This window comes from Lithobates pipiens, unplaced genomic scaffold (genome assembly GCF_037356315.1).
Source record: "Lithobates pipiens isolate NorthernLeopardFrog02 unplaced genomic scaffold, aLitPip1_a1.2 Scaffold_19, whole genome shotgun sequence".
NCBI classification, from domain to species: Eukaryota; Metazoa; Chordata; class Amphibia; order Anura; family Ranidae; genus Lithobates; species Lithobates pipiens.
The window spans coordinates 241,260,476-241,284,454 of record NW_027507764.1 but is presented as its reverse complement, the minus strand read 5'-3'; the positions used below and the strand labels follow the sequence as shown (position 1 = coordinate 241,284,454).

Below are 23,979 nucleotides of genomic sequence, written 5' to 3'. Positions count from 1 at the left end.
TAAAAAGCTGCGCCAACAAGAAAATAATCTATACGTTAACTACCCAAAATAAAAAATAAAAAAATAATAAAATAAAGATTATAAATAGTTGATATATTCAAAACTTCTAAATAAAAAATGACAATTAATATGAATTCATAATTAAAGAGTTCATGAAAGAGTCCATAGATAATCCACAGTTGCGATCCTATGTAAAAACACCACGGTGGTTACACACACTCGAAATGCGCACAAGTTCCCGTCACCTTATAGTGAGTGCGCTTACCAGACGGAAGCTTAATTAAAGCGTTGTAAATATATCCTCAATCTCCTCAGAATACTCCTCCTTTTAATTGATCAGCTCACCGTAATGAAAAGCAGTATTCACATATACACATCTTATTCCACGATCCTAAAAATTACTTTGCAGTCCACGCTATGCTACCGATGTCAAAGTGGTTTATTCTGTCCCTGAAGCGCGGCGGCTCCTTCCTCCCAGCCCCAGCCTGCAGCTCCACTTCCCAGGTCTCGCTTACCTGCCTGGGCACAACCTAACCCGACAGCTAGTGCTGCTTACAACCGCCGAGTCACCACCCAACCAAAGCACCGCCCAGACACAGCAACCGCTTCCAATTGGCCCTCCGTCCTGGTCGTTTTACAATACGTCCCGCCTGTTTCACGCCTCTTCTCTATCTCCAGAGGAGGGGAGGAGAGGTTTGCATAGATATGGGTGGCAACTTCCTCTGACACTGCCATTGCTATGGAAACCTGACCTGAAACCTATTACACTGCTTGTGCAGCATTGAGCATGTGCAAGATCTGCAAGGCTGAAATCCAGAAAGAAATAGTCTGGCTTCAGATGCCCACACATAAGATGTCCACGGTCTGCTGGTAGTTTATAAACTTTCAAAATGCTGTAATAACCTAACAAAACGGACCTTAGTTTAGAGACTAACTTTACTAGAATACATTAAGCTTGTGTATTATAGGGGTATTTTTATTTAATTTCAGCCGGAGCACCACTTTAACAACCCCTTTCCAACCCAGCTTATTACTCAAGTATCTAAGTGGCTTGGCATTTTGCACTTTCAACATTAGAGAACAGTAACCTACTGCTTCTGTATCCTGATATTTTACCTGTTTGTTCCAGAATTCTAATGCGACTTTCTGATGACTTCTTGCTGGTTACAACGAATTTAGATCACGCTAAGACCTTTTTACGGTATGTCCTTTTAGTACTTTTTTGGTCCATTGTTTTTCCCATGCTTTTGAGCTTCCATGTTCATAATGCATGCAGTATATTTCTACACAAATAATTCCTGACACTAAATGTTATGACAAGCTTTGTCTGCAGGCATATCAGTTCCATGTACTTGAAAGCATTACCCGGTAGAGCTTTGTCTCTTATCTAGTATTGTATGTGCCAACATATCACATAATTTGCAAAGAATACCACCATTGGCATTTACGATTGAAAGTTGAAAATTCAATTCACAGCTAAAGATTCTTCGGCATGTTGGAAAATCTTTGTGATTATTTTTTTTAAATCCTTTTTATTGAACTTTTTTCTTTATGTGCACATATAACAGACAGGTTACATATAGCAGAGGTATTTAATACAAGGACAGGTTACGTAAACCAAAGGTATTCCATGGCACATTACATGTCAAAGACAGAAACATTTGCATATTGTCCATAGGTCACATGCACGGATAACAATACCAATGACCAGTACCAAAAAAAATAAATATCACATCTCTAGATCCCGCAAACCCAGAAGAAACACCGGGGAAGATGTCAGCCATCTCAGCAGTGTGCGTGCGCCGCTGAGAGGGCTTCGTTCTAAGGTATTACATAATGAGCTAGTATGTGATGCATACTAGCTCATTATGCCTTTGTCTTACGTGGTGTTGTTTTTTTTTTGGGGGGGGGGGGGGTGTTGTAACTTTAAGCTGCCAGCATTCCTAAACGGATAGGAAGTTATATTTTTTTTATTTACATTTCTCTAATTGCTTCCTTGTTTCTGGCCTAGGCCAACATTGTCATACATCCCAGGAGTCTGCATGGCCATTTTTTTTTGTCCCATCTGGAGGGAAGAAGGGGTTTTTCTGCTAAGCACACCCTCCTGCCTACATGCTTTAGCAAGGGGAAAAGGATTTCAGGAAGTAAATGCTACCTGAATCATCTGCCCTTTCTCAAGATGGCTGTTGCAATAAATGCTAGAGGGGTATTTTTCAAAGTAATTTTGAAAACAAAGCATTGCGACATAGATGGATAGGCGAGTTTGCTTTAAAAATAGTAAAAATTATTTAAACCGCATTTTTATATTTGTGGTGTTTACAGTTTATTTCCGTGTTAAGTATCAACTAGACCATTATAGGAAATACTCTAATGATTTGAAATGGTTTTTCTCTTATATTCACCGACCGACACAGCTCCTCTGTAACAAAATGGGTTGTCAGTCCTATCACTGGAGATTACTAGGCAAAGTTGTAACACAACACTTCAGAACTTTGTTCCGTCCAGGGGGTGGTCCCTAGGCTACAACCCCCACAGCCTGCCCTAGCAGACTCAGTTTTATTTTGCTTAGTGAAGGAGATGCACCTAGGAACCCTGTGGGCCCATAGGTCCGTGTTTTTTTGATGCAGAAGCTTGGCTTTTTGCGCAAGACAAATAATCCTGTGATCTTCTATCAACAGCCGGCTGGGTGACAGCCTGGTTCACTTATCCTTGTAGTCTCCCCAGTCCGGCCATCGAGTGTGTGCAGGTCACAGCTACGGTTCGGCAGGCCACGACATACCTCAGCTCCTGAGCTTTATGCTCCGGGGCATACATGTGACCGGGCTACTGATGTCTGCGTCACAGTATGCCGGGCCAGTAGTCTTCCCTGTACTGATCAGGAGTTGACTACCATGGAATGTCCCCCATATCTTCAGGACTGTTAAGTACAGCTCTCCCTGTCTCGCCAGGGTTGAGCAGCTGGGCATTCCCTGGGATGTCGATTCGGGGGCCCCCCTCATCCCAGCCTGGGTCCTGCAGCTTAGTCACGCTGGATGCCTGTGTGGTCTGCCCCTGTGTTGGTGCAGCGCTGTGTCTGCCACATGATTTCTCTGTGCCTCTCTGGCGCTGATCGGCAGCCATTTTAAGTGTGGGCAAGGGTCAGACATGCTTCTGGCTTCAAGCGGGCATTTTCCTAGTGATTCTCTATTAGAACACTGGCAGCCATTTTCTTGTAGCCGGACTGCGTTTTTTGTGCTCTAGCAGCAGCCCCTGGGCCCTCAGCTTCCTGTTAGGTCATCACAGAGCGCTGGGAGGTTTTTCCTGTGATTCTGAACATGTGTGTCAGATCACTCACCGATTGTTCACCGATCGTGGCTGCCGGCCACCGACAGTTTTGCTACCTCTGCATCTGGGAGTGCTGGGGATCGACAGGCACTGCTGTAATACAGCGCGGAACTGCTCAGGGTGGGCAGTTCAGCAGGTTAGAGCCCCTCTGTCAGCAGCAGCAGGAGGGTGGGACTGTCACTGTCCGAAGTCCCCTTCGGGTGGCAGACAGGGTAGGGTCAGTATGGCTTCAGAAACTGGTGTTTCTTCCCCCGAAATCCAGGCAATTGCAACCGGGTTACCTGCGGACTGTGCGGTCCCTATGGACACCCTTTCGGCGGTCCTCAATTCGTTCGTTGCCAAGATAGAGGTGGTACGTGGGAAGAAAGGTGCTAAAAAGCGGCCCCTGCCCCCCCCCCCCCCTGTCCTCTGGGGAGAGCTCTGACGCAGATTTGGGTCCTGCTGGGGCCGGTGACCCCTGCTCTGTCTTGTCAGATGACGCTGACCAGAACCGTTCGGGAGTGAGGATGAGTCCCTGTCCGGGTCCGTGCGCGACAAATCGCTAGTTGGAGCACTTACCACAGCTGTGCGTGATACCCTGAAGATTCAGGAGCCAGCGGATCCCTCTGTTGATGTACCGGTCCCTTTAGGGTCCCGCAAGCCAGCACGTTTCACCTAAGGTGTTCCCGTATGTGACTTATTTCGATAAGTTAATTTACAAGAGATGGAGTCGCCCGCAACGGACCTTTGCGGTCCCCAAATACATGGCGGTGCGTTAGCCTTTTGAGGAAAGCTTTCTCAAGAAATGGTCAGCTCCTCCGGTCGTGGACCCCCCAGTATCTAGGTTGAATAAAGTAACCACGATCCTGGTTGAGGGGACTCCTGCATTCAAGGATCCCACGGACAGGAAGGCCGAGGCGGTGGCTCGTTCCTTGTTTACGGTTGTGGGGTCAGCCGCGTGACCAGTACTGGCATCCGCACTGGTGTCGCAGACACTGACTGAGTGGACAAAACTTTTGCACCGCGTATTGGCAGAGCAGCAGGCCTCCCCTGTCTGCGTGGAACTAGCAGACCAACTAGTGCAAGGCCTTAAGTACGTCTGTGACGCGGCCCTGGATACTCTCCCTCTGTTATCCAGGGCTTCAGTGTCAGCTGTGGTGCTGAGGCGATGATTTGGCTAAAATACTGGTCTGCTGACCAGGCATCCAAGAAAGCCCTGACGGATCTTCCCTTCCTTGGCAACCAGCTCTTTGGAGCCTCGTTACATGACATTATTAAAAATGCCACTGGTGGTAAGAGTACTCTACTCCCACAGGCCAGGAAGGCTAAGGAGCCACCCCGCAGGCAAGGGCCCTCTTTTTCTGCTCACAAATGGCTTTTTTGTCCGCCTGGTGCTTGGACAAAACATCCCCAGCCCAACAGGACGTCCACGGACGTTCAAAAATGTCCCTGGAACCGCAAGCCTAACAAGCCTGCGAATAAAAGTGCTACCGCATGAAGGTTTGCCCCCACCCATATCTCGGGTTGGGGGTCGCCTTCGGGATTTTGCAGCTCGGTGGTCCTCCCGGTTATCCGACCAATGGGTCTGCGATCTGATTTCCACAGGCTACAAGACAGAGTTCCTCTCTTGGCCGCCAAACAGATTCTTCCCCGCCAGCATACCCGTATCCCCATTTCCCCCGGGAAGCCCTGTTGGGGGCGGTAAGGGACTTGCTGAATTGAGGGGTGATTGTACCTGTTCCGGAACGCTTCCAGGGATTCTACTCCAAATCGGTTTGTGGTTCCCAAGAAGGAAGGGGTACGTCCGATCTTGGACTTGAAAGCTCTCAATACCTTTGTAAAAGTGCAGAGGTTCAGAATGGAATCAGTTTGCTCAGTAGTCGCTGCACTCCATCAAGGGGACTCCCTGGCGTCCTTGGACATCCAGGATGCGTACCTGCACATAACCATATGCCTTCGGCATCAAAAGTTTTGCAGTCGGGGAAGCCCATTACCAATTTGTGGCTTTTCCTTTTTGGTCTGATATCAGCCCCCTGAGTCTTTACCAAAGTATTGGCTCCAGTATTGGCGTTGCTGAGACAACGTGGGATCGCAATTGTGGGCTACCTGGACAATCTCCTCCTGAGAGCATCTTCCGCCTCAGAATTAGAGGAGGCTATTGCGATCACCATGCAGACCCTGCAAGAATTTGTCGGTGATTGTGCCGACCCAGCGTCTGGAGTACCTAGGTTTACTGTTGGATTCCGGGAAAGCGAGAGTTTTTCTCCCTTCAGACAAAGTGCAGACTCTCGGGTCTGCGCTGAAACTGCTGATGAACCGACCAGAGTAGTCGTCGCTCCTTTTTTGCATGCAAGTACTGGGACTCATGGTAGCCTCCTTTGAGGCAGTACCTTGCGTCCAGTTCCACACCAGAGTACTGCAGAAGGAGATCTTGTTAAAATGGGACAATTCTCAGTTGTCCCTGGATCGACAAATCCAGTTGAGCGAACCAGTCAGGGACTCAATAATCTGGTGGTTGAGGTCCCCGGTTATTCAGTCCGGAAAATCATTCCTTCCTCTGAAATGGACGGTGGTCACTACGGACGCCAGTCTATCCGGCTGGGGTGGAGGGATGGGGGTTCAGTCGACTCAGAGCCTCTGGTCGGCGGTAGAATCCGAGTTGCCGATCAGGCTGTGTCTCCGCACGTGGTCAGTGAGGGCGTCCGGTCAGGATTCAGTCGGACAACACCACGGCGGTGGCATACATAAATCGCCAAGGGGGAACAAGAAGCGCAGCCACTGCTCGAGAGGTCGCCCACATACTTCGGTGGGCAGAGTGACCCATTTACATTCCGGGAGTGGAAAACTGGCAGGCGGAATATCTGAGACAGATGCTGGACCCAGGAGAATGGGCATTGTATCCGGAGACATTCAGGCTGCTGTGCCTGAAGTGGGGAACACCAGATGTGGATCTATCGGCCTCCCATCTCAATTGGAAGGTGCCAAGATTTTTGTCCAGGACAAGAGATCCGTGGGCAGACGCGCTGGTGGCGCCGTGGGATCAGTAACAGCTTATCTACGCCTTTCCTCCACTGAAATTGTTGCCACGTCTGCTTCACAGTGTGGAAGCCGAGGGGATCCCAGTAATACTGGTTGCCCCAGATTGGCCTCAGCGTCCCTGGTACGCAGATCTGGTGCGTCTGGTGGCAGATGCTCCCTGGCGACTGCCATTGCGGGAGGATCTCCTATCTCAATGTCCGATTTTTTTCATCCTGCTTTACCATTGCTGACTTTAATGGCATGGCTGTTGAGAGCCAGGTGTTGAGGAACCGGGGTCTGTCCGACTCGGGGATTCCAACTATGAGGGCACGGAAATCTTTTAGGAAGATATACCATCGTACCTGGAAGGCTTACATCTCCATGTGTGAGGAGAATGGTTGGCATCCACGTTCCTTTTCCATAGCAAGGATCCTGCTGTTTCTCCAACAAGGAGTAGACCAGAGATTGGCATTGAGCACCATCAAGGGGCAGATCCCAGCCCTGGCTGTCTTTTTTTTTTTTTTCAACGACCCCTGGCATCGCACGCCTTAGTGGTTACCTTCGTTCAGGGGGGTACGACATGTAGTCCCTCTGGTGCGCACACCGCTACCCCCATGGGATTTGAACCTGGTGTTGTCGGCGCTTCAAAAACCGCCGTTTTAAAATATCAGGGAGATTCCCCTGTTGACTCTTTCCCAGAAGGTGGTCTTTCTAGTGGCCATTACATCGGCCAGGAGGGTTTCAGAATTGTCTTGCAAGTCGCCCTATCTGGTCATCTGGTCATCCACAGGGATAAGGTGGTGTTGCGTCCGCAACCATCTTTTCTACCGAAGGTGGTCTCGACTTTTCATATCAATGAGGACATTGTATTACCATCGTTGTGTCCTAAGCCGAAGCACCCCAAAGAGGTGGCCCTTCACGCTCTCGTCGTGGTTAGGGCTCTGAAGGTGTATTTGTCTGCCACGGCTCCCTTTTGGAAGTCAGACTCACTTTGTTTTGGTGGCTGGTCCAATGAAGGGTATGGCAGTCTCATCGGCCACCATTTCCAGGTGGATCAGACAGATTGTAGTACAAGCGTATGCCTTGAAGGGGCAGGTGCCCCCTTTCCAGTCACGGCCCACTCTACAAGGGCAATCGGAACGTCTTGGTCCTTCCAACACCAAGCGTTGGTCGCTCAGGTGTGTAAGGCGGTGACCTGGTCGTCTGTTCATACGTTTACCAAGTTCTACAAGGTAGACGTCAGTGCATTGGCTGATGCCTGTTTTGGCCGCAAAGTTTTGCAGGGGGCCGTGTAGTTGTAATTGGATATGCAAGGTTCGTTTTTCCCGGTTTTTCGATAAAAACGCAGTACTGTTGAGTTTATGCACTGTTGCATTACTTCCGCAATGTTGCAGTCTTGGGGGTCACTCCTGTTAAGGGGAACCCAGTTATATGGTGGTGTTTTTCCACACACTGCTGTTTTTTTGTAGGTTTAGTTTCACTAGTTCCCACTTTCCATGGTGGATGAAGTTTTTATGCTGTTTTCCCACCCCACGTTTGGCACTGCTTCGGGACGTCCCATTTTGTTAGAGAGGAGCTGTGTCGGTCGGTGAATATAAGAGAAAATAGGATTTTTCGTACTCACCGTAAAATCCTTTTCTCTGTAATTCACCGACCGACACAGCACCTGCCCCTCCTTTTTCTCTTTAGGTTATACTGCTTGTTTACGTACTGAGTCGGCTAGGGCAGGCTGTGGGGGGTTGTAGCCTAGGAACTGCCCCCTCGGCGGAACTAAAAGTTCTGAAGTGTTGTGTTACAACTTTGCCTAGTAATCTCCAGTGATAGGGCTGACAACCCATTTTGTTACAGAGAGGAGCTGTGTCGGTCTGTGAATTGCAGAGAAAAGGTTTTTACGGGAGTCATTACATTTTTTGCTGACAGTAACTACTTCCAGTATGATTATGACTTCTATCGCCAGAGATTTGGTGCCTGTATGAAATTTGTTCCCACATATGATAAATCTGTTTACAGGTTGGTGGGCTTAGCTTCACATACCCATATAGGAACAAGATGAAACAAATTTTTTTTTAAACCTTAAATAATACCGTATATAAGAAAAATAAATGGTGCAGTGGGGCAAAAAAGTATTTAGTCAGCCACCAATTGTTCTAGTTCTCCCACTTAAATAGATGAGAGAGGCCTGTAATTGTCATCATAGGTATACCTCAACTATGAGACAAAATGTGGAAACAAATCCAGACAATCACATTGTCTAATTTTTGAAAGAATTTATTTGCAAATTATGGTGTAATATAAGTATTTGGTCACCTACAAACCAGCAAGATTTCTGGCTCACAGACCTGTATCTTCTTCAAGGCTCCATGCACACTGGAGCTCATAAACTGCAGTTTTTTGGAGTTTGGGCGTTTTTTTTTTTTTAAAAGCCCATAAACTCCACTCTGTTAGCCTATGTGTCCATGCACATATGGACGTTTTTTTAGCTTTAATGAGCAGTGAAGTTTATGGGCTTTTTTCTGAACGCCAGAAATTCGCTTTCAAAGTGACGTTTTTCACCGCCAAAAAATAAATGCTCATAAGCACGCATTAATTAGCTTTCGGCGTTCTATTTTTTCAATGCACTGTGGGATTTTTGGAGTGACCTCTGTATTTTTATTAAAAACGTCCATAAAAGCTAACGCTATAAAACACTCATAAACTCTCATAAACGCTAGTACAAAATGCTGTTAAAAGCACGTTTTTCAACCAGCGTTTTCTACCAGAAATCTGGCGTCCAGAAAAAGCTTTTTTTTGAGCATCAGTGTGCATGAAGCCTAAGAGGTTCCTCTGTCATCTACTCATTACCTGTATTAATGGCACCTGTTTGAACTTATCAGTATGAAAGACACCTGTCCACAACCTCAGTCACACTCCAAACTCCACTATGGTGAAGACCAAAGAGCTGTTGAAGGACAGCAGAAACAAAATCGTAGACCTGCATCAGGTTGGGAAGACCGAATCTGCAATAAGCAAGCAGCTTGGTATGAAGAAATCAACTGTAGGAGCAATAATTAGTAAATAAAGATATAGAAGACTACTGATCATCTCCCTCGATCTGGGGCTCCACGCAAGATCTCACCCCGTGGGGTCAAAATGATCACAAGAGCAGTGAGCAAAAATCCCAGAACCACACGGGGAGACCTTGTGAATGACCTGCAGAAAGCTAGGACCAACGTAACACACTACGCCACCAGGGACTCAGATCCTGCAGTGCCAGACATGATCCCCTGCTTAAACCAGTACCTGTTTTGGCCCATCTGAGGTTTGCCAGAGAGCATTTGGATGATCCAGAACAGGATAGGGAGAATGTCATATGGTCAGATGAAGCTAAAGTAGAACTGTTTGGTAGAAACACAACTCATCATGTTTGGAGGAGAGAAGAATGCTGAGTTGCAACCAAACACCATACCTACTGTGAAGCATAGGGGTGACAACAACATGCTTTGGGGCTGTTTCTCTGCTAAGGGAAAAGGACGACTGATCCGTGTACATGAAAGAATGAATGGGGCCATGTATCGTGAGATTTTGAGTGCAAACCTCCTCCCATCAGCAAGGGCATTGAAGATGAAACAGGGCTGGGTCTTTCAGCATGAAAATGATCCCAAAAACACCACCCGAGCAACAAGGCAGTGGCTTCGTAAGAAGCATTTCAAGGTCCTGGAGTGGCCTAGTCTCCAGATCTCAACCCCATAGAAAACCTTTGGAGGGAGATGAAAGTCCGTGTTGCCCAGCGACAGCCCAAAAACATCACTGCTCTAGATGATATCTGCATGGAGGAATGGGCCAACATACCAGCAACAGTGTGTGACAACCTTGTGAAGACTTTTTTTTTTAACCAAGCCGAAGTTTATTGAGCATTCAAAAATAATACATAATACACAATCAGAAACCTGTGCAACAGGCACCAAATATCAGGAAGGAGAATATAGTCCATGTCTGACACAGCATAGGAAAAGTCACAGTGCCCACGGTACAATACCTCTATGCAGTATAGATGTAAATGTTATAAATCCCCCAGAGGGTCACATCAAAGAGGCGGTGGCCCACCTCTTCCTCACAATTCCGACACCCCATCACACACAGCTGTGGGAACTTTCTAGCCCCCTATCCCATATTTTGTGGAATTTCAGCGGGCATCCTCGGTTAGAGTAAATTATTTTTTTATATGGTACAGTTTGGTTGATGGCTCTCCTCCACTGCTGGATCGTTGGGGGTCCGGTTCGAAGCCACAGTTGAGCTATTTGCATCCTAGCAGCGAAGAGAGCCTCCTGAAGAAAGATCCTAAGATATTTGTTTTCCTCCCGGAGGGGGGGGGGAGACCGAGGATACACTGCCGTGGGCAGAGTGTAAGGGGGGATCCCATATGGTCATGCAGAAATTGAATAATCTGTGCCCAGTACCGTTGTATGGGAGGGCAAGTCCAAATAAGATGATAAAAAGTGCTGGCCGTGTCACCACATCTAGGGCATACAGGGTCAAAATCAGGTTTGTATTTAGCTAACCTATTAGGTGTGACATAGGAGCGATGGAGTATATAAAGGTGAGTCAGTCTGTCCGACAGTTTGGGAGATACCTCAGTCGACACCACCAAGATCTCCCCCCCCAGTGCTCGTCTTCCACCTGTCCAATGTCAGCCTCCCACCTAGTTTTAAGTTTAAAAGCATGAGTTGTGGCCCCAGGGGTAAGGAGGTGCAGGTATATAGCGGAGATTAGTTTACGGGGGGTCATCCCCCAGAACTAATTTTGCTAAGGGCGTACTTGTCAAGGCCGGGGGCACATTCCCAAACTGGGCCTGCAATGCATGGCAGACCTGTAAATAGCGAAAAAACGCATGGTTGGGAAGGCCAAATTCGTCCTTGAGTGTTTGAAATGTCTTGATACCGTGAGTTGTGTAGAGTTGAGACAAATATATAACCCCTCTGCATATCCACACCTTGTAGTCCGGTATCCCCAGCATCTCAGGTAGGTCAAGGTTGTCCCAGAGAGGTGTGTGTACATGCAGAGGGGGGGCCCCAGACCTAAGCTGCGCCTCTCGCCAAACCCGGCCATGGTGCACAAGCATGTTATGTTTAGACCCCAATCTTGAAAGACCTCTGTGTTTGCAAAAGATAATTTGGTAGGGGTGTGCTATCACGTCCGTTACCGAGGTGCACACCAGGTGGGAGTATCTCGTTTTATCATATGTGTTAAGGTAGTATAAGTGGGAGAGCTGGGAGGCCTGATAGTATGTCTCTAGATCAGGTAGTGCAGCGCCTCCAAGGGGGACAGGGCATTTGAGGGTCCGCCAGGCCAATTTATGCCTGGAGGAGCCCCAAATGAATGAGTTGAGGATTGATTCCATATCGCAGAATAAGTGGCGCAGTAGATAGAGTGGGGCATGCCAAAATAGATAGAGCAGTTTGGGGAGAAGAATCATTTTTACAAGACCCAGTCGGCCCATGACCCCAAGAGGGAGTCTGGACCAGACCTGGGTCTTCCGCTTCAAGAGGGGAAAGATGGGCTCAAGGTTAAGGCTAACATAGTCAGCGGGGGAGCGAGAGCAGTGTATGCCAAGGTATTTAATACGCTCGAGAGGCAACAGGGCCTGCATCCTCGTGGGAACGGAGACGTCAATGGGAAGAATTCGGGACTTGGACCAATTGATACGGAAACCCGAATAGGCACCAAAGCGTCGAATCGCATCCAAAACCGCCGTCAGGGAAGGACCAGCATCCTCCAAGTATAGCAACATGTCATCTGCGTAGAGGCTGATAACCTCAGACAACTGTCCCATCCGGAGACCACGAATGTCTGGGTGCGCTCTAATGGCGATAGCCAGAGGCTCCACAGCCAGCGCATACAGCAAGGGCGATATGGGGCACCCCTGGCGCGTACCTCTTGATGGGGAGAAGGGGCTAGAGATCTGACCATTTACCAGTATGCGGGCAGTGGGAGCCTGATATAGGAGCTGAATCTAACGCACAAACCTAGGGCCGAAGCCAAACCTATGTAGGCATTGCCATAGGTACCCCCACTCCACCGAATCAAATGCCTTTGCGGCATCCAGACTAACCACCACCCTGGAGCCGGTGTTGTCGTGAGGGGCCTGCAAGTTCATAAACAGTCTCCTAAGGTTAAAAGCCGTGTTTTTTTCTGGGCATGAAGTTGGTCTGGTCTGTATGTATAAGATGAAGTATTACCTTATTGAGTCTGAGGGCGAGGATTTTGGCCAAGATTTTAATGTCTAGCTGCAGGAGTGATATGGGGCGGTATGATTCGGGACGGAGGGGGTCTTTACCTGGCTTTGGGATCAAAACCAACAGTGCCTCATTCATGGTGCGGGGGAGCACACCGGTTTCAAATATGTGGGTATAGAGCAGGTGAAGCTTGGGGAGCAGAACCTCCTGGAACTGGGTGTAAAATTCCCAGGGAAGGCCATCAGAACCTGGTGCTTTAGATGGTGGCAAGCATGCAATAGCCTCTGCTATGCATTCCTCAGTTATGGGGGCCTCAAGGAGCTCTACCTGGGAGTCCGAGAGGACTGGGAAGCGCACTGTCTGCAGTAAGGCACGCAGTCCATCCAAGGAGCCAGAAGCCTCAGAGGTCTATAGATCGGCATAAAATCGCCGAAATTCAGGGTGGCTCTCTATGCGGATGACCTTTTGCTCTTTTTGAATGACCCTGGTGACTCTTTGCGGGGCGCGCTCGGAATCATGGATGCCTTCTCTGTCTTCACCGGGTTGAAGGTGAATTGGCATAAGTCTCAACTCTTCCCAGTGGACGAAGGGGCCAAGACCTCTCCATCCTCTGCCACGCTGCAGTGGGTGGATAGGTTTACCTACTTGGGCATTATTATCTCAAGAGAGAGCAAGGACTTTGTTCGGCTTAATCTTGAACCTGTTTTGGTAGGGATCAAATCCAAATTGAAGGCGTGGGGCAATCTTCCCCTCTCCCTTATAGGCCGCATTAATCTTCTAAAAATGCTCCTTCCAAGCTTACGTATATTTTTAGGAACTCCCCACAATGGCTGACTAAAACCTTCTTTAACTCTCTGAAACAGCTTTTCCTCTCCTTCATTTGGGGACCCAGGTCCCCTAGATTCAGATATACCACTCTTACCAGGCCTGTGGGTAATGGGGGGTTGGCTCTTCCTGATTGCCACAAATAATTTTTAGCTACTCAGCTTGTGACTGCCCACTGGTGGTTGCGACCGGACCTGACCAATGCTGCAACGGTCCTGGAGGCAGCTATCGTGGGGTCTCTGGAGGCCTTGGGGGGGGGGGGTGATATTCAGGGGACTAAAAACTCCTCACTGCCTCACCCCTTCTATGCGCACCACTATTAGGGCGTGGAGGGCAGGGGAGGCGCTGAGGGCATCCCCGCCTAACTCCTGGTCTCCCCACACCCCCCTGTGGCAGAATCCTAGCCTCCCTCAGTTTAGTACCATCCCAGACCCACAGGCTTGGGCCAAATGTAAAATCCTGAGTCTCTAACATATTATCACTAACGGGGAACTTGCTCCCTTCCATATACTACGCACTAAATTTAATGTGCCGGCGTGGGCCCATTTTCGTTATCTTCAAATAGCACATGCGTATCGATGTAAATTTTTAGGTCAGTCGGTCGTGCTAGAATACTCTGAGCTTGAATCCATCCTTCGGGTAAAAGACCTGGAGAAACCCATGTCTCAGCTTTATGGGTCCCTGCTGGTCGCTGCCGTCACGAGTTGTCCTCCCTCCGCAGGAAATGGGCGGAGGGCATACCTGGGTTGGATGATGATGATGGAGGGAGGTTTGGGATTTTCCATTCTCCCCTTTGGTGTCAGCCAGGGACAAATTAGTCCAATACAAAATTGTTCATAGGTCCCCCTACACGCCCCACAGATTGCATCAGATGTCACCGACGCATTCCTCGGCGTGCTGGCGGTGCTCCTATCGGCCAGGAGACTTCATTCACATCTTCTGGACTTGTCCAGCGATTGAGTGTTACTGGAAGGAGGTTCTCCTGGTGATAGGCAGGACTACTGACATCATTATCCCTTGTGATCCTAAATACTGTCTGCTGGGGTTAGTGGAGCAAATGGCTCTCCTCAGAGCTAGGAAGACACTTATATCCTTGTTATTGTACTATGCACGAAAGGCCATCACCATGACCTGGAAGCATTCGTCTCCCCCCTCCATCAAATTCTGGAAAAGCCTGGTGAACGCTAGTTTGCCCCTCTATAAGGCCACCTACTCGAACAGGGGTTGTCCCCAAAAATTCGAGAAGGTGTGGACCTGCTGGTTAGATGATACCACTACGGCAACTGATGTAGTGAATAATCCATAGTTCTCTATTAAGGTCAGAGACGATAGGTTGACCCAAATGCCTCGATGATATTTTATCCTGTACGTATCACACTTAGCACAAATCCTCCTGCAATACCCTCTCCCCACATTGGGGTGTAGCTAGTTAAGGTTGTATTGTTTTGACCTGCCCTGTTGCGGCCTGTTGCTGCATCAGGAGCAGATTTATGTTAAGAGAATATGTTCTTATGTGGCCTGTTGCCACATTTGAAGGTTTACCCCTGCGTGGGAATTATATAGCCCCTGCGTGGGCAATTTATATACCACTGAAAACTCAATAGAAATGATTGTTTAAAAAAAAAAATCGCCGAAATTCCTGGGCTACCTCCATCGGATCCGACAGCGTGGTACCCGCCGCAGTCGTAAGTTGAACCACCACCGGAGGGCTGTGGTCCAGGTGAGCCATGTAGGCCAGCAGCCTCCCAGCCCTCTCACCATATTCATAAACTTTGCTATAAAATACTGTCCTCCCCGCTCTATCAAGGTGCAAGTGGTCAGTGAGCCTAGACTGCATTCTCAATTTGGCTGAGTTAGAGGGCGTGGGGTGCGCAAGGAATTCGCTCCCCACCTCCTCAAGCACCCTCTCCGCCTGCTGTATAGCTAGTCTCGAAGAGTCTCTATAACGACTGATGCGAGTTGACATAAGCATACGGGCATGCAATTTAAAAGCTTCCCACACCAGACCAAACGGAGCAGTGCCCGTGTTGGCTCGAAAGTAGCGCTCCCACTCACGCTGGACGGCCTCCAAATCAGGGAGGACTGTTAGCCAAAAGGGGTTTAACCTCCATAATCGGGGTGCCGGAGTGGAGGGCAGGCGTAGCCTGGTCCAATAGGGCTAATGATCAGACAATACCCTGGTCCCAAACCCCACGTCCTGTAAGTATGGAAGTAGGGTGGGGGAGAGCAGGATCAGATCAATACGGGACATGGCATTATGTGCCGGCGTGAAGCAGGAATACTCTCTCCGGGCAGGGTGTCTATATCTCCAGGTATCCGTCAGAGAAAATTCAGCAAGGAACTTGCCAAATCTGGTCTGCGTTGGGGAAGGAGAGGGCACCGGGGAACGGGAGAGCCTATCCAGAGCGGGGGATATCACGGAATTGAAATCCCCCTAGCCACATGGCTGGCAGCGTGGGGTGCGCTGCAACATAAAATCAATCCCCTCCTGGAGGGCCTTGAACTGAAAGGGCGGGGGTATATAGAAGGCAAGTAATAAAAATTGCAGGCCCCCAACCGTGACATGTAAGAATAAGTAACGTCCCCGTCTATCCGATTGTAGAGTGTGAAGGTGAAATTGGGTGGTTTTAGCCACCAGTACAGCGACTCCACTAGAATTATTTAGTATAAGGGGCATGATACATCCACCCTACCCACGGTTTTTTGAGGGACAATTGCAGCTGACCCGTAATGTGGGTCTCAACCAGCACCACAATATCAGCACGCATTTGCTTGAGGTGAGAGAGCACCGCCACCCCTTTAGATCTATCTCTCAGGCCACGTACATTCCAGGTTACCACTTTAAGGGACCCCATCACAAACAGTTATCACATTACAGAGCAGTTGCATCAGGTGTTGAGTGCCCAGGCCCACAGTCTTACAACATGGGACCCACACAGAGGGTAGTACAAAGGGTGGCGGCAACCCCCCCACCCGCGCAAGCCCACCCCGCACCCGCACCCATCAACCTCACCCACATCAAAGGTAAAAACCAAGGGCAGTACAGTTAATTCCTGGTACACATGATCAGTAGAACATCGGTCAGACATAGCTTGGTAAGTACAAACAGAAAAACCATAAAACTGAAACTTCCAACAAAACCTGAATGGCGTAAACAAGAACTGAACAGTGCCTTCGCTGGCCTGGCATGGCAGGGAAAGTACACAGCAGCACAAAAAATACATGTTAGCTGAGACCGGCCAGGGAAACGTGACTTGGGGTGACAGGGAGGAGTGCCCTCGGTCACAAGGGACAATAAGGGGAACGTCCAGGTGCAAACAATGTGTGTGACCAGGCGCACTCCCTGCCAGAGACGGGGACGAACAAAAGTCAATTGTGCTGTGCGGCCGGGTAGGTAGTCTCAGCATGAGGAGTTCTCGGCCGAGAACAGTGTTCAGCTTCCCAGCTGCATAGTCGCCTGTGGAAAGGGGGGGACCCAAACAAAATAAGGCGCATGTGGTATATGGCAAAACGGGGCATAAACAAGGCAACAAGGGGCTCACATATATGTGTGTAAGGCTCACCAGTCAATGAAGGGGCAATAAAACATAGGAGGGTAACGGGAGCCCAAGTTTACTCACGGCTAAGAGCATGTCAGTCCCTCATCCGCTGAGGCCAAGAGCAGGGCAGCTGAAGCACATCCCAATGGGCGTTAGAATTAGGCAGGAGCATCATCTGGGTGTTGTTCCAGCCAGGTCAGTACAGCAGCGGGGTCCTCAAAAAAAGTGGGTCTTGCCATCCCGTACAACAAGGAGTCGAGCAGGGAACATCATTGCATATGCCAGGTGACGGATACGGAGCTGTCGCTTGGCCTCAGTAAACTGAGCCCTCTTGTTCTGGACCTCGGCGGAGAAGTCTGGGAACACCGCGATGCGCTTGTCCTCGTAGGGTATGTTGCCCTTCTCTCGGTGAGGCGCAACACCGCATCCCGATCATGATAATTTAGCATCTTTGCAATAAACATGCACGGTGGGGCACCTGGAGGTGGGGGTCTTGAGGCCAGGCGGTGGGCGCGCTAAACCGCGAAGGTGGTAGAGAAGGCCCCACGTCCAAAATTTGTGATGAGCAGGCATTTGAGAAATGCAGGGGGGTCAGAGCCCTCAACCTTCTCGGGTAGTCCCACGAAGCAGAGGTTACAGCGGCGCATTCGGTTCTCAAGTTCGTCCTATTTGCACAGGACAGCTGTTAGTTGGTGCTGCAGCCGTTCTGTGGTAATCTGAAGGGGGGGGGGGGATCATCTTCCACTTGCCCCAGCCTGTGCTCCACACCTTGTGAAGACTTACAGAAAACTTTGACCTCTGTCATTGCCAACAAAGGATATATAACAAAGTATTGAGATGAACTTTTGATATTGACAAAATACTTATTTTCCACCATAATTTGCAAATAAATTAGTTCAAATATCAGACAATGTGTTTTGGTTTGCTTCCACATTTTGTGTCTCATAATTGAGGTATAACTATGATGACAATTACAAGCCTCTCTCATCTTTTTAAGTGGGAGAACTTGCACAATTGGTGGCTGAGTAAATACTTTTTTTTTGCCCCACTGTAAATGCAGGGATGTGTGTTGTAGCACAAATTTTTACTGATTTACAGTAGAAAATGTTCTTTTAACATTACAATCAAGTCTTGTTTAATGAGACTCTATTGAATATATTACTAGCCAGCTGACAAATTGTGTGCTTCAAATGTGATATCCTTATAGGCATTCTAAGCTTTTGTAGATTTACTTGAGGCAGCCTTCATATATCACGATTTCATTTCAATATACATTAATTATCAAATTATCTAGTAAAAATTGTGAAACAGTATGGTTTATTACTTATAAACAGTATTATTTATTTTCTTTTTATGTACTTCACATATTCCTAAGTCACCTCGAGCTGTAGAATTGCGTGTCTGCTGAGCTTTTTTTTATTTTTCATGGACTATAAATCATTTTATATTCAGGTCTTTAATGTTCTCCATTTCATATTTACGATCGGCATAATTTTTATATATAATCTTTACTGTACTCATTTGTACAGTATGTTTTAATCGTGTTTCATTTATTTCAGGATCCTAGCAGAAGGAATTCCTGAATATGGGTGCTCTATAAGCCAGTATAAGACCATGGTGAATTTTCCTATTGATGATATTCCATTGTGCTCAGGAGTACAGCACTTACCAGCTCACACATTATTCTCATGGTGTGGCCTACTGCTCGATACACAGACATTGGAAGTTTTCTGTGATTATTCTCGGTAAAACAGGCTCATCATAATGTACTATTTTTTTTTTTTCATTTACTAAAGGTTGCTTTTATGCATTATCATTTTCAGTTAAACGTAAAATAACATAAATGTACAGTGCTTGGATTTGCTTATGGTATTATGTAACCAGCAAGAATAAAGGAGTCCATGTGCTTTATTACATGGCCTCTTCATTTGCATCATCTCACATATTAAAGCGGCTATCCAGTCATTTAAGTCAGCAACTACAAATAGTGTAGCTACTGATTTTAATAAAAACAGCCACTCACCTGTCCCATGATCCAGCGGTGCACTCACCCACGCTGTGTTCTCCCTGTGTCCTCCCTTGGTGGTGCTGGCATCTCTACTATGGGCAACCGGCTGTGACAGCTTATGGCTTCATAGCATGGGTGAGCTGCTCTGTGACTGACTGGTTTTGAAGTCTTCTAGGACCTGTCATAAGTCCCAAAAGACTTCAGGAAGGAGTCAGTTTCACAAACAGGAGCTGGGTAGGAGGCCTTAAAGCTGAAGTTCCACTTTTGGGTGGAACTCCACTTTAAAAGATAACTGTGCTTGCACACAAAGCACAGTTGACTTCTTTTTTTTTTTTCTTCTCTCTTCCCCCACTTCTTGACCCAAACTATCTCCCCCCTTCTCTGGCTCAGATTTTTATACATATAAATATATAGTTATACCTGAATTGGCCCACAGAAATCTTCTGCTGCTCTTATTAAAATCATATGATTGTACCTGTGCAGTAGAACCCCATGGAATTCTATGCATCACTGTATCTTGGCTTAGACTGACAAGGCCCAGGCTTAGGACAGCAGTTTGCAGGAGGGAGGCAAAGCCACCCCCCCATGAAAAAAAGTCTCCTTGCAGCTCCTGCACGAAAAGAGTCTCCACCGGCTTGCGCTACACTTTTAGTGTGTGTAGTGCAAGCCTTATGGGGCAGGCTGGCCGGAGGGCAGGGTCTAGGAGGCAAATTAGTCTGGTGTCCCGATAGAGACCACACTGCTGCTTGCTGGCATGATAACACCAACCAGTGAGGACATTCGGATAGATGAGCGGCCACACTAAGTACAGCTGGCAGCTTCCAATACTAGTAAGTGTGGCACTGGCTGGCAGGTCTTAGCAGCCTAATGCTCTGCCTACTCTCCTCCGTAGGATCTTAGGGAGGAAGTTGCGATATGTAATTTCCCCCCTGGGCTCTGTGTTAATAGCGCAGAGAATTAAAAATAAAAATATCACACTGGGACTTTAAATGAGGCAACAGTAACGATAGACCGTTGTCTCCATCCCTATTAGTTGTATCAAAAAGGGAATTGGAAGGAAAAAGGGAAAGGGGCAGGGAAAAGGAAGGGGGGATGAAAAAATTGTAGCATCAGATAAGAACAGTTAAAAATGGGACTAGAATTGGGACAACGGCCACTGGTAAGTAACATTGTCTTGGTACCTAGTGGTAAAAATGGGAGGAGGGGAAAAGGAAGAGGGGATGATAGTGTATGGGGAGGGAATGGACAAAAGGGAATTTTGGGACTTTTATTTGCAACACACCACCAATTGATAATGAATCAATTGATATGAAAGGTAGTTTATTGGGTGCACTAGAGCATATGAATTTAATTACAGTAAAAAACATTCAAAATATAGTAATCGCTTAAAAATAACAATAAAATGATATTAATAAACAATATACGTTATAATGCCCAAATTCACGCCATACATAGCTCAGGCCAGTTGTCTAGAACAAACGTAACTGGCGTAATAATAGCCATAATATAAAAATTGATTCATATTCCTCAAAATTAAAGATAAAAAATACATGCTTTTACATAGTTGCTGTGACATAGCATCAGTAAAAAAGCTTAACGCATTTTGTGGATAAACTTCCACTCACTCATCGGGAGCAAGTAAAGCCTGGATATATCTGTAATAGAGTATAAAATTAACTATATGATAGTCGGTTATTACGATGGAAAAAGGGGAGAACAAAAAGTGTATATAATCCCAGCATTCTTAGTATAATATAAAGAATCATAAATGGTACCAATGGTGTTGACATCTGGAAATACTGTGGAAAACATGATCCCCAGGGGGAGCTAAGGCCGTAGCACTGCGGCAGAGGCCCAGCAATAGCCAGCTATCATGGGACTATAGAGGAGCGATGACCCCAAACCACAAGGTTTGTAGGTGTGACTTGTGTGTAATTGTGCCCATAAAATATCTTTAGAGATGGTGATAATGAGTCATTACGGTAAGGAAGTGTAATGGTTATAGAAAAAGTAGACAAGTGACCATGACCAAAAGGCCACAGTGATCCAGAGGGGAATGGTGTGAACTGAAAGAGATGATAAAGTGTAATAGCACAGAGCAGAGAGAAGCTCTCAGGTAGGCATGCATCAATTCAATATATATCATTCATTTAATTTCTTTAAACATCTTTCAAGGATGATCCCTTGTGAGTGAGTGAGCATATTGAATTGAATCATATACAGTTAAGACTTTTAATTGTATATGAGGCAATAATATTTTGGACCTGCTCATCTATATCATATGTGCTATCACAATAAGTCACAGTGGCAATGATGGGTACTGATAAACTGCACTAATGAGGCTGCACTGATAAGGCAGCACTGATATGCTTAAGAAAGTGTGTAGCGCCAAAAGTAAATTGACAGCGATGAAATCTAAATACTGTGTTATAAATGGATAGCACATTGAAATAAAGTCCAAAAAAGTGTTAAAGTGGAAAAAAATAAATATATATAAATCTTAAATGGAAATCAACAATAAAAAAAACAATATAACGAAAAATATTGATTTTAAATACACAGTCCCATGATCAGCAATATAAACTTAAAAGTAAAAACACAATAGTTCAGTGCAAAGAAGTGCACAAAAAATTGGTGGTGACCTGAAAAGTGAAGAGGTGATCCAGTACAGTGCTCCAGAATCATCCACTGCAGCCCTGTGAAATTGACACTGACCGGAAAAGCTGGCTGCCGTTACAGGAGCAAAAACACACTTGGTGTAGATCCACCATCTGTTGTAGGGAAGGCTGTTCAGCAACTCACACCATCCAAATGTAGCTGTAGTAAATAAAGCTCACAGGGGATCCAGGCCGATTTTCGGAACAGCTCTCTGGTGCTGCCGCCGCCATTCATGATAAGGGAAAACCCCCAATGAAACCTTTTTGCGTCACAGCCAGGTCCCTACTGGGCATGTGTGAAGTGCGCTGCGCTTTATAACTGCCCCGGCAGCGGAGGAAGGATGAGAGGGGCCAAGCTCCTGAGGGACATCGCTGTAGTGTAGTCTCCCGGAAGTGGGGAAGGGTACCTGTCAAAAACAGGTACCCGTTACCCTTCCCCCATGAAAGGTGTCAAATGTGGTACGGGGGGGGGGGGGGGGGATAAGCGGAGGTTCCACTTTTGGGTGGAACTCGGCTTTAAGTTAATAACTGGTATTTTAAGGCTTATTGTGCATTGGCTTGTTTCTTTGTTACATAAAGTTAGATCCGTATTTTTATTTTGATTATCTACATAATGGCCACGCACATATTTTAATTGTCCCTGCAGATATTCTTGCACTTCAATACGGTCCAGTCTGACATTTTGCCATTACAAGGCAGCAGGCAGTGCTTTGAAAAGTAAACTGATAAAAGTTCTTCAACTTAAATCTCATGGTCTCTTCCTTGACCTTAACGTAAGTCTCACTTTTATTTTTTTATATTGATTTTAATAAATATTTCTGGTATTCTAGAATCTCACTTAACTAATGTTTGTATTAAACTGTAGATAAATAGCCTTCGAACTGTATGCATCAATGTTTACAAGATATTATTAATCCAGGCTTACAGGTATGTAGAATGCTACCTAAATTTTTTATATATAAAATCAAACAACTATGTTTTAATTAAGAGAAATGCATTTATTTATTTTTTATGCCTAGCTAGAAGCAGCATCCCTTCGATGCTGCATCTGTCCCCTGCCAGCTTTGACACTGAAAACTGAGCCGATCGATCTCTGCTCACGGACCTGTGAGAACAGATCGCTCTGCTCTGCTCCCCTGCGCTCACTGGAGCACTGGGCTGTGGAGGGGCGGGAGTAGTCTGCTCAGGCTCGCTGAGTGGCTGAGCCGGGTGCTGGTCCAGGCCTGTGGGCAGATGCTGACCATATGGTCGTGCTCTTTCCAGAGCCTGGACCGGCTCTTTCACCCAAATTCAGCCCACTGTCAGCTGAAAATGTGTCACAGGAGTGCAGAACAAACTCTTTGGGTGGTATATAATCACTACTGGGTTTTTTATTTTTTGCACTATAAATGAAAAAAGACCCAAAAATGTTGTAAAAAAATAAAAAATAAAAATTTTTTCTTTGTTAGAAAATGTTGCTAATTATTTATTTGTCTTCATATATTTGGCCAAAATTTATACTGCTACATATCTTTGGTAAAAATAATCGAAATTAGTGTACATTATTTGGTCTTTGGGAAAGTTGGACCCCTTTCAAACTGGGGTGCTTTTCAGGTATTTTAGCCCTAAAAATAGCACCTGGAAAATGGCTGAAAAGCACCTCTCAAACCACCCCAGTGTGAAAACCCGAGTGCTTTCACACTGGAGCTGTGCGCTTGCAGGGCAGGAAAAAAAGTCCTGCAAGCAGCATCTTTGGTGTGGTGCAGGAGCGGTGTATGCACCACTTCCAAAATGCCCTGCCTATTGAAATGTGCAGTGCTGCCTAACCGCCTGCAAAACTTTGCTCGGCCTCTATAGGGTGTTAAAGGCGCCCCACTAGCAGCCAAAAAGCACTGCTATAACATCAGTAAAGCGCCACTAAAACTAGCAGCACTTTACTGCTAATGTCTGTACCACCCCAGTGTGAAAGGGATCTTATAGAGTCTACAAGTTATAGTGCCAATCACTGAAAATTGATCACACCTGATGTACTGATGACATATCTCATTTCTCGAGACACTAACAAGCCAGGATAGTACAAATACCCACCAATTGAACATAGACATTCTAAGATATTTAGTAAGAGGCATGGTGAGTTTTTTGAAGTTGTAATTTTTTTCCCACAATTCTTTGCAAAAGAATGATTTTATTTTTATTTTTTTCACAAAATTATCACATTAACAGGTTATTTTTCTTACATGGCATATGCATACTTGCAACTAAACCTCAAAACACATTCTGCTTCTCCTCCTGAGTATGGAGATACCACAATAGTGATACTTTTTCACAGGCTGGCCACATACAAAGGCCCAATATGCATTTAATTTCTTTACTAACTAATACACTATTGAAGGCCCTGGAGCACCAGGGCAATTGAAACACCCACAAAAATTGATCCC

The 23,979-nt window shown here is 46.6% G+C and overlaps 1 protein-coding gene across 3 annotated transcripts in view; it reads left to right on the top strand.

The window, feature by feature from the left end:
* TERT (telomerase reverse transcriptase) overlaps positions 1 to 23,979 on the top strand; it is a 381,041-nt gene that overhangs the window by 278,149 nt on the left and 78,913 nt on the right. For 2 of the 3 annotated variants that reach the window (XM_077491845.1, XM_077491846.1), the window contains exons 10-13: positions 1,130 to 1,201; positions 18,457 to 18,642; positions 22,209 to 22,335; positions 22,428 to 22,489. In XM_077491845.1, the coding sequence (XP_077347971.1) occupies positions 1,130 to 1,201; positions 18,457 to 18,642; positions 22,209 to 22,335; positions 22,428 to 22,489 (447 nt within the window). The remainder of the gene's footprint in view (positions 1 to 1,129; positions 1,202 to 18,456; positions 18,643 to 22,208; positions 22,336 to 22,427; positions 22,490 to 23,979) is intronic. The other variant, XM_077491847.1, reaches the window with a different exon arrangement.